The following is a 10,522-nucleotide window of genomic DNA, read 5'->3' as shown; positions in this document are numbered from 1 at the left end:
AGTTAAAACCTAGAGGCTGAACATCACCCTATGTTGTTGATTAATGGTCAGAATTACCAATTCATTGATACATTCTATTTTTTCTTGTATGCTTAATTTTAATAATGTGAATAAATACAAACATGGAAGTAGCATGTCTACTAGCAAAACTGAGAAGGCATTTACATATGTAGAGTGTGAAGAAAGCTGTGTTACAGTTTTCAAGGTTACTAATTTCTATGTAACAAACTAGCAAATTTTTCTGTAACCATTGACTGCATCTTCTGTATCCTTTGTACTAGAACATTTTTGCATCTAAAAATGAAATGTCCATGCTATAAAATACACAGCTTCCAACATGTGCTAGGGTTTTTTGGTTTTTTCGGGCAACAGTGAAATTGATGCATTTCCTAACATTTGATGAATCATATTTCCTTTGCTATTTCTTATACAGTTGCTGCCATTTGTTAAAGTAAATGGTAAATTTTCCTAAATTGAAAGACTGGACTACACCTTCAAGCATTCCAGTAAAGTGAGCGTACAAGGACAACCCAACCAGACATGACATTGATCTATACACATTATTAAAGTAGAATCTTTTTGTGTTTACAAGTTGAACCTGCAACTGAAAAGTTTGTACTTCAAGATTGAAGTCCTACAGGAGAATATTATCATTCAGAGAAAACTACAGTATTATTTATGCAAAGCCATTGGCTCTTTAGAAAACCTTAAGGTACTTGTAGCATACTTCTCATGTATTCACCCAGTGGTGAGTAACCCTAATCCCGAGCCGTGTGAGAGGCTCATTGGAGAGGGAGAAAGGAGCTGTTGAGTCCCACAGAAAAATCAGCGTTTGCATTTGTGGGAGGGTGCATTTGACAGGCTGGGAAAGATGAAAAGCAAGTAGAAGAGAAAATGGCATGACTGCGTAGCTAAGTCAATAATAACAATTCTCACGATGACATGCTCATCCCCATGCACCAGCCTGCATACAATCAAATGTGTATTTCGTATTTTGTGTGCTGTTCTGCATGACGCCCTTGCCCAAACTGATGCCTTTCAGCTGCAGTAATTCACACGGTACAATCCACGAGGCTTTTGCAGCACTCCCAAGGGATACAAATATCTTTCTTCCCCTCATTAAGTCCTCTAATTAATAAAGCCTGTCCTGCCGAGAAGGGGCTTGGTACAAAAGCCCACAGGAGACCGCAGGCCGCTCCTCGAGCGCCTCCTCTGCGCTTCCCGCCCCGCGGCAGAGGCTGGAGGCCGCGCCCTCACGGCGGCGGGCCGGGCTCCTGAGGGCCGAGCCCAGAGCCCGCGGGCGCCCCGGGTACCGCAGCCCACCCCACAGCGTATTTCCGCCCGTCCCGTTCCCACCGACCCCTTTCCGACGAGCGGTCTGAGTGCGGCGCAAACGGGCTCGGCGGCGGCCGGCGGCGGGGCTGAGAGGAGCGAACGGCGGGGCGGAGCGTCCTTCCCGCCCTTCCCGGGGTGCCCGCCACAGCCAATCGTCGCCAGCGGCGGCGGGAGGCCGCCCACTCGGCGCCAGGGCTGGCCCCGAGGTCCCGCCTTCGGAGGCGGGGCTTCCCCTGGGGGGCAGCCTCCGCGCTCGCCGCTGAGGTGCTGCGGGACCGGGTTGGCCTCGGACGCCTCGCCCCGAGCGGGGGGCGGCTGCGAAGCGGCGGTGCTGCAGCCCTGGGAGCCGGGCCGGCGGCCTGAGGGGTGCGGGGGACCTAGCTGGGCGCAGGGTTCACCGCCCAAGCATGGCCAGCTGCCCGGGGGGCGGCCGCAGTGAGTCCGTGGGGCAGGAGGCCCAGCCTCGCAGCAGGGGAGTCCCTGGGCCTCCGCGGCTCTGGGTACCCAGCACGGGTGGCTGGTCTGAAGGGCTGCTTCAGAAGCAGACGTAGGATTTCAGCGTGAGAGAGCGCGTTGCTTTAAAAGGCAAACGCTCTTCGTGGGTGGAAGAGCCAGCGTGTAGGAGGGGAGCACAGGAACGCTACTGCTACAGCAGCATTGGTAAAAGCACCTGAATTTTTTTTTTTTTTTTCTCCAGGCTTGGGTTGGGATGGAGTGACAAAGGCTCGTCCTATAACAATATGCTGTTTATTGGCTGTGTTTTAATGTCGTGGTCTGAAGTGGGACATCTGTGGAAGTTGTTTGCATCCTGTTTCACAAGGAAATGTTAAGTGTGTGGCTCTCGAGTTCCTAGCACTTCTTATAGAGTACTGGCAAGCGTTGGCTTTAAAAATAACTTGCAGTGTATGCAGTTGGGTTCATGTTCTTTATTCCCTTATGATGAATAAAGTTGTTTCTGTAAGAGCAGAAAAGAGAATCCCACACTGTTTACATTCTCACTGGGTACTGCTAAGACTAAAGGAAGAGTCCTGGTCAGATTTGGCTTGCCTGACATCCTCATGCCAACACCAACAATGCTAATGCTTTAAATTTTTGTCTGTGACTTAAACTTTTTGCTAAACCCTATCAGTTAACGGTTACCTGTGTCTAAAAGCGCAGAGATTTAGTCATAGTCTTTAAATACATGTAGGTATATAATTATGTAGTGTCATTGTTTGCCATCATTCAGTCCCGCAAGACTTTCATTATCAGTGATATCTTCTAGTCTTGAGTTCTGTTATTGAAAACAAGCCTGTAGATGCATGTGTAAATGAAAATTTCAGGTTTCAGACATAATTTCCTTTTCCAGTTAATAACTCTTGGAGGGCAATCTAACATCATTTGTTCACTTACTTTAAGGACTTCTAGATTTGTTCCTGTCACTCCTATTTTTAGGTATGAAGTAATGTTTTTTTGTGGAAGACTTTCAAATCTTGACTTCCTGTTCTTGTAACAACCTGCAAGAATAAGAATGAACATAATGGATTGAGAAAGTATTTAAATTGTGAAGCTGATGTAAAAATCCTTTGCTGCAGCAGAGCAACTTTGGGTTTTTTGCTTTGCTTACTGTAGGTGGTTGTTTTCTATAGACCCTCAGGCTTTCTAAAAGGCAGGTTTTTATCTTAACAAATGAGGCTATGAAACCATAACATTCATTGAGTTTGTGTTGGCCAAAATCAATTGTATTCTCTATTTACCCTTTTTTGGGGGTGTATGTATATATATATAAATAATGTCTGAACCTCATTTAGTATCCAGTGATGTCTGACGGTCACTTAATATTTCCATTCAGGTAGACAACTACTGACGTGTTTTATTGTAAGCGTAAGTGTGATGAAAGCAAAACTGTAGGGAATCAGACTACTCCATTTCCAGTTATCATACTGGCTAGCTGCAGAGTTTTATAGCACCCTCCCCTTTCTTGGAAGGGGGGGAAAAGTTCTCATCCTTTAGGTTGTTCTCCCCTAAATCAATACCTGTTTAGTTGTTCAAAACTGCTTAAACATGTTACTAACAAATAGACTTTTTCATTTATTATCTAGCTTGAAAATAACCCCAAGTGTGATGAGAGAATAACAGACTGGAAATCACAGGAAGAAGAAAACAAAGCATCAGTGATCCACCATAACATGCCTTAAGGCACTCCCAAGTGCTTTTGGAAAGTCAGTAGTGGAACTGTCAGTAAGGAGGTATCTCCACCAGGTGAAGTTCAGGCTGATAGCCTGCAGTGTGGAAGAAGTCTTGTAAGCTTGCTTGCACCTCAAGAAGTGTCTGTGTCATTCCAAAACTAGAAGAAGGCTATGAGTTATTCACTTCTGTTGCTTCAGTGCAACTGAAGAGTAAAGGGAAAATGTGACCTTTTAGTTAAGTACTTTCCCTCTTGTAGGAGGGGAAGAGCGCTTCAGCTTTTAGCTGAAGGCATACTGAAACGTGGTTTGTTTGAGCCTAATATACTTGCCTGAAGTGCAATGGCACATAGGTTTAACTGAAGACAAAACTTTGGTCTTTCTTACACTATATACAGTGCTAGTCTCTAGTGGACTAATACCTTCCCAGCTATTGCAAAGCTAATACCATGGATGGGAGGGTGACATGACTGTGGCTTGACTGAAGGTAGACTGTAGACAGCCTTGACAAGGCCCCTATGAAAAGATTATTAAATACAGCACACCAGGCTTTAAACCAATAGGACTTTATTCTGTTGGTATCTCAACAAAAAAACCCTGAGGTATGGTACAGAAGTGTGGCTAAAAAAAAAAGCAAACCAAACTTCAAATTATGGTTTGATTTATTGATGTTGGTTAAATAACCAAGTTTGAGATTATTGTAAAGCAAAAGATATATGCATTCCACTACTCCTTTTCATCTTCAGGAAAGCACAGAGACTTTCACTTATCCAAGCACATTATTTTCAGGAAGATCTAAGCATCACTTCACTACTACCAGAAGGGCTAGCATGCTGTCATCTAATGCCAAAAACTTCACCACCCCTTCCCCTCACTTGAAACAAAGTTCTGGCCTTTGAAGGGACAAAGTATTTGTCTCCTTGCACAAAGGCATTCACACCTCACCACTTGGACAGCCTGTGCCTGTTCCTACTCACATGCTTGAAGTCTGACCACAGCATATCCAATTAAATATGATCCCTAAACCAGAAAAGCAGGGTACCGCTTCTACAGCGTCAAGGAGTTGTGTAAGGCACAGTACTTTGCTATGCTCTTGACCTTAAATTTAGGGGAATGTCAATTAAGGCTGATTATCAACATATTGTAGCCTCCCAATAGTATTTATAGAGTGCTTAAAAAATTGGATAATTGTTTCCCATGTTCATGTCCAGTTTAGATAAAATCAGTTCTCATCCACTTCAAGAACGTTGCAAATCAGGTATAGTGATCACTTGTTGCAGCTGGAACACTCACTCATACATCATTGCTCATTCTGCTGCCCCTCTGTAACGGCAGACACCCCTCCTTGGCCCTTGTTGACATCGCTGATACATGCCCACAGTCCGTCTACTGATTCCTTCCATAGCGTGACCTCAAAAACAGACCAGGAAGAAGTTTTCAGCCTTAATACATTCTCAGTTTCCCACCTCACAACTATCACATCACTAGTTTGGTGATAGTCTACAGTTACAGAAACCAAGTGTTACAGCATTGTTCTAAGTATCAAGTTAGTTGTTGCTGTATACTGAATAATCATCCAGTGGTAAAGGGGGAGTATGTGAATTCTGCTGTTAGTACTGTACAAAATAAAGTTAAGCCTGCATTTCTAAGCTCCAGCAAGGACTAAGAAAGCAGTGCAAGTAGTTTGCCAAAGGTTAGGGTCTTCCTCCCCTCTTGATAAGTCAAAAGAAAAACTGTCACCATTGCGGCGAAGGAGAATCTACAAGTTTTGTCTTAAACAAGAGATGAGATAGGCTATTGTCACTTATGTCTTCTGAAAATACGGCATGCAGGAGTAAAAGCCAAGGCAGCAGTACTCACTTTATTGTCTCCTCCAGACACTGCAAGAATATTTGCAGTAATGGACCAACTCACATGCCAGACAACATCATTGAACTTGTGCAGCAACTTTGGTGACCATGAATTTCCAGAGGCATCGTCACATGTCCAGATAAACACTCTGCCATCCTACAAAAGCAAGCGGACTGAGTTGCTTGGACCACTAGTTACAACACAGAAAAAACAACCCTGACTGCACTTAGAGCTACACTTCCAAATCACAGCTCTGACATGAACCCTAGGTGTGTTTACATTTTTGCTCTTACTATAGCTGAAAGCAAGATAGGAGTACAGCTCTCTGATGAGGAAAACTACATACAAAAGGTGACTTGCAAACAGCACAGAAAAGCTCACAAAATACATATATATCAGCTGAAATTTTTTCTACAGAATGAGATTTTGCTTTCCAGTCACATGACAGCAAGTTAGCAGCTTACTGAGTAGTCTTCTTGCTATAAAAAAAAAAAAAAAAAACATTTACAGAATTATGAGCAGCAAGAACACTACAGTCAATATGAAGGTTGAGGACATCAGAGCTGATTAAGAATGCCAGTTATTAGAAAACAGTATTTTTAGCTGGCAGTGCAGTGAATTTGATCCAGAGACAATAAAATATGACATTAGTTTGAAGGTCTTCCTCATAGTGAGACCATCCTGCTCATGGTTTTCAAAATAAAAGATAGTCTTTGGTACAGAGCCACACACACAAACCTTTGTTCAGAAATGCTTCTATTGGGCATCTGAGTTTGGGAGGAACAGGAATCAAAGGCTCTTATGCACAGACCCAGATATAGCAAAGCATTGCCAAGAGGACCTGTTACAGCAGTTCTATCCTTACTATTCCTTTATTAGAGAAAAGGGGAAGGAAGTGGAAGCAAGGGCACTGAGAGCCTGCCTCTGTCACTCCAACAGAAGCCTCACCTGTGAGCAGCTAGCGATGGTACTTGTCGGCAAACCTATGGATGGAGCCCAGGCTACATCTCGAACCCAGTCACTATGAGCCTCCAGCTTCTGCTCTTCTTTCCACTGACCATCTTCCTCCCTGAAAACACATTTATACAGTCAGAAGGGTGGCAGCAGCAACCAGTCACATTTCTCATCTCCTGTTCTGGAAGGCTTTGGTTTTGTAGCTTTCAGATTCCTGGTTTATCCAGATAATACAAAGCACAAGTGTTCCCTTCTCTTCTCCAAAAAGCTCTATGGCTTAAACTGACAGAATCTGTTCCAGGGGACAGAAAGCAGCATAGGCAATGAGTATTTTATCTTCAGTTACTGTACAGAAATCTGCTGTTGTCCAAGTGACAGTGGTAATCAAAGACAATTGGAAAGCCACTTTCCAAGATAAGATGGAAGCAGGGCTGACACAAATTGCTACAACCATGTGATAGGTTGTACATCACTAAGTTGTTTCCATTTTCAAAGCACTTCTCTAAAACGGTAATTCAAAGATGAAAGCACAGAGATGCAGGAAATATTACTTAAGATACTAACAGGGACGTTCAAAGACTATAAAAGGTATCAGGTTTTGTAAGTCTGGCAATAGAGCACTTACTTCCAGATCTTGACAAGGTTGTCACAACCACCAGATGCAAATCTTTTGATGTAATTTGGTTTTTGACCAGATGGTTGTTCTATAAGGCTTCCTGGTACAACAGCAGGAGCCCAGCTAACTGCATTACATCCAATCTATTTAATGAAAAAATATCATTATTAGAAGTTGCTTACTTTAAATAAATAAATAAATAAAAAGCTGCTGAGGGAGCGAAGGACACCTACTACATACTCTCCATTGGTGGGGAAGAAGCCCGTCTTAGGAAAATAGGAGTCTTGCACAACACTGGACAAATACTGGATGAGTAAGAAATCCAGATACAGTCTAATCTCAGTAAGGCATTTATTCAGAAAGCCTTAGATAGCTAAGTAACTGCTTTATGTGCAAATATCATCTTGGATATGTAAACGGTGGAAACGGATATAAACTGAAAAGACACAAGACGTATGTAGTTGCTAAGATTTAGGAATGCAGGAGCAGAAGGAACCTTTGGTCCAGAGCCCAATTTCCTTTTACTGAGAGCCACTGCCATTAGCTTATGAAGTTCTGCTTAAGCAAAAATCCCCACTATTTGGGAAAAACATGAGTCCTGCAGTTTTTCCAGCTTCAGTTTATTCACAGTCAGTCTGCACAGGTGTTCTTAGTACCAAAGCCATTTCTTACCAGGTAACTTCCAGCACTCTGTTTAACAATCATGCTTAATAAACAGGTATTATCAGTGCTGTTTAGTAACGTTCACATGTGTTGTTTTCTACTACATTTTAGTGACTACAAAGTGTACCTTCCTACTCTGGATTAATTTAAAACAAGTTATTCTTGATTCCAGAAACTGTTTCACATAATTTCATTGTATTTCAGTATTTATCTAGTCTGCAAGTTCTCTGAGGCATCAACTTGGTGTTTATCTGGAGCTTCAAGAGCTTTGTGCTGCTCCAAAAGGAACAGACTTACCGTATGTGCATTGCTGATCTTTTTGACTTCCCACTGCCCATCACCCGTGTAGCTCAATAATGAAATGGCCCCATCTGAGCTCCCGCAGGCCAGGATCAGTCCATAGTCATGTGGTGCCCAGCAGACAGAATTCACTGTGAAGGGTGAGACAGGCTGGATTACAACACAGTCACTACCTAAAATCGACTAACTAATTCACTGCTTAACATTAGTAGAACAGTTGCTAAAAGTGAGCAGCTTTGAAAGCTAAGAGTCTTAGCATTCCTGAATTTCAGCAAAGACAGTCAATTAACATTGTTTACTGAATGACAGAAAACTGCCTTTATTTTTGGCAGCTTTCAGAATGAGAACACCAAAAGCACTCTTAATGAGAAATTAAAAACTGACTATCCCCTGCAACAGCAAAAGTATTGCTGACTCTAGAACAAAAGCTGAATGGCAGGCACAGTATTTAAAGACAATTAGTAACACAACAAAGCTGGAGACTTCTCAGCTCTGCATGTAGGAGGACCAATCATCTGAACAAAACAGTTTCCATTGTGAAACAAAACACAGCATGCTAAAATCCACCTTTTTACTTTCTTCCTGTAGTGGATACATACACAATATTTTCCTCAAGAATTCAGTACCCTGCCATCTTGTTTATTTGCAAGCTGATTTATTTGTAAAACAACTCCTACATAAACATCGTATGAATCAGGACAGGAGGTTATCCAGCAACATGACCTTACGTAAATGTTCTGTTTATGCTGAACAGATTTACTGTCTCTCCGTTAGTTTATCCCTATCTGTTTGATAGAGGCTTTCTTCCTTAACACTGATGGATTTATTCCAATCTTACTTGCATCCTCTCACATCCCCAGTCTTGCTTTCCACCTCCAGACCCCACATACCTGAGGAATCATGCCCTGTGTACTCATAAGTCTTCTCCCAAGTGCCATTTTCTTCCTTCCAGATAATAACCTTCCTGTCATAGGAACAGGAAGCCAAGATATTTCCATACATAGGATGAGCCCAGGCAACCTGCCACACGGGACCTTCATGCCTGCAAGAAACAACGCTATTTGGAAAAGCTGAGAGAAACCCTTTCCAGATGCAGCTGTTTCACAGCCATCCTCATTGTAAATTGGTGTTCTTAAGCGATTAATGCAGTGATATGAAGAATGAGTAATGCCAAGATGAAAAACAGCATACAGGACTGTCAGACAAAGCCACTGCCTTCAAAAAAAAGTCCAAACATTTATCCTTATATTAGCAATTAGGATTGTGAGTTTACTTCTTGAAAATTATAGGTGTGAAGTATTTAACGAATGAAAAAGTCCCAGTGTTATTTCTAACTGGCTCTCTGTCCCCCCTCACAGCTCTGAAGAGTTGTTTAGCAACAACCAGCCAGAATAATTACTACCTTGGAGGAATTTACCATGCATCTTATGTTACCAAATGACAAAAATGACAAAATATTAAAGTTTTCCACAGATCGAAATCTCCTGTTTATGACACTTTACCCTCTCAGGTCCGCAATGAGGATTTGCCCTCCGTTCCGAACATCAAAGATTTTCACGGATCTGTCTGAAGAACAGGTCGCTAACCGAGTGCCATAGTAGTCCATCTGAGCATCGTGCTGCAAGGTGATGGAAAAGCTGCTGTCAGCACACACGAGTTCTGCTTTGGCAACAAATCTTACTACATTTTAAAAGCAGCTGTAAGATTCATGAACAGATGACTGAGTCCCAACACGACAGGTTAAAAAGGATAGCTTTTCAACAATGCAGACAAGCCGCTTAAGTCGTTTATTTCCCCAACTGCTGTTTTCACTAACTATACAAGCGTTATGCAGAAGTAATCTAGGGAATTCAGAGCAGTAATGCATACCATTTTTGGGAAAGGACAGGAAATTAGTGCCACTGACTACAAAGACTTGACCAGTTACATATTTTTGTTTCTCAAGATGTAAAGTGGGTGTAAGAGCACCGACACCTCTTATTTATGTTTGAAACTTCATTATCTAACTGGGCTCCCTGCTTCTATAAGTTACTTTGAAATGTTTCCTCCTACCCGTACTTACACCTCTGCTCCCGGAAACACCCATACAAAGGAAAATCAGTTTCACCTGCTGAAGCTCTGTACCACTTAGTGTATGCACACATACCGTTTCATAGAAAAGAGCAGAAACAAGCCTAGGCATGAAAACTGAAGTTTTAAATCACTTCCCCCTCCCCCGGTAGCTATGTTTTCCTGCCCACACAGTGTAAAACATCGGGATATCAGACAGCATTCTCCATCTGATACCCCATGTGCATCGCTTTATACAGGCACGCACCTCGCGCTCTGCGCCCCTCATGAGAAAGTGCCATAAAGCAGTTGTGTTACGACTGGAGAAAGCGCAGTCAACAGAGCCGAGCGGTGTTTGCATGAAAGACCAACAGCCCCCCCCGGCACACTTACGATCATGTCCTCGTGAGAGGTGTCCACGGTGTTAATTACCGAGACCTGCGGGGTGAGAGGGGGGAAGAAACGAGAACCAGTACAGCGCACATCAAAGCCCGGCGACTAAACCGACAACGCGCGGCCGAAGGCGGGCAGCCCGCCTCTCAGGCCCGGCGCAGCAGCCCCGCGACGGGCGCGGTGCCCCGGGGCTCCC

General features: G+C 43.2%; 1 protein-coding gene across 1 annotated transcript; it reads right to left on the bottom strand.

Moving 5' to 3' along the window:
* Positions 1–4,045: 4,045 nt before the first annotated feature.
* Positions 4,046–10,482, bottom strand: SEC13 (SEC13 homolog (S. cerevisiae)). The gene is made up of 8 exons (XM_010570266.1): positions 10,327–10,482; positions 9,387–9,502; positions 8,775–8,926; positions 7,882–8,015; positions 6,931–7,064; positions 6,300–6,420; positions 5,361–5,507; positions 4,046–4,911 (listed from the first exon to the last, which is right to left on the bottom strand). The coding sequence occupies exons 1-8, from the start codon at positions 10,330–10,332 to the stop codon at positions 4,801–4,803; spliced, it is 921 nt and encodes a 306-aa protein (XP_010568568.1). The 5' UTR covers positions 10,333–10,482; the 3' UTR covers positions 4,046–4,800.
* Between the last annotated feature and the right edge of the window lie 40 nt (positions 10,483–10,522).

This window comes from Haliaeetus leucocephalus, unplaced genomic scaffold (assembly GCF_000737465.1).
Source record: "Haliaeetus leucocephalus isolate CR32 unplaced genomic scaffold, Haliaeetus_leucocephalus-4.0 Scaffold2, whole genome shotgun sequence".
Lineage (NCBI taxonomy): Eukaryota > Metazoa > Chordata > Aves > Accipitriformes > Accipitridae > Haliaeetus > Haliaeetus leucocephalus.
The sequence above is the reverse complement of the archived record's forward strand: the minus strand, read 5'-3'. Positions and strand labels throughout refer to the sequence as shown.

Bases quoted from the DNA above. Each gene is read 5' to 3' on its own strand.
- SEC13 (XM_010570266.1), bottom strand. The intron at 7,065-7,881 runs GTAAGTCTGTTC...TTCATTAAATAG, and splicing joins AGATCAGCAATGCACATACG to ATTGGATGTAATGCAGTTAG. The intron at 5,508-6,299 runs GTGAGGCTTCTG...TTGCTTTTGTAG, and splicing joins CCATCGCTAGCTGCTCACAG to GATGGCAGAGTGTTTATCTG.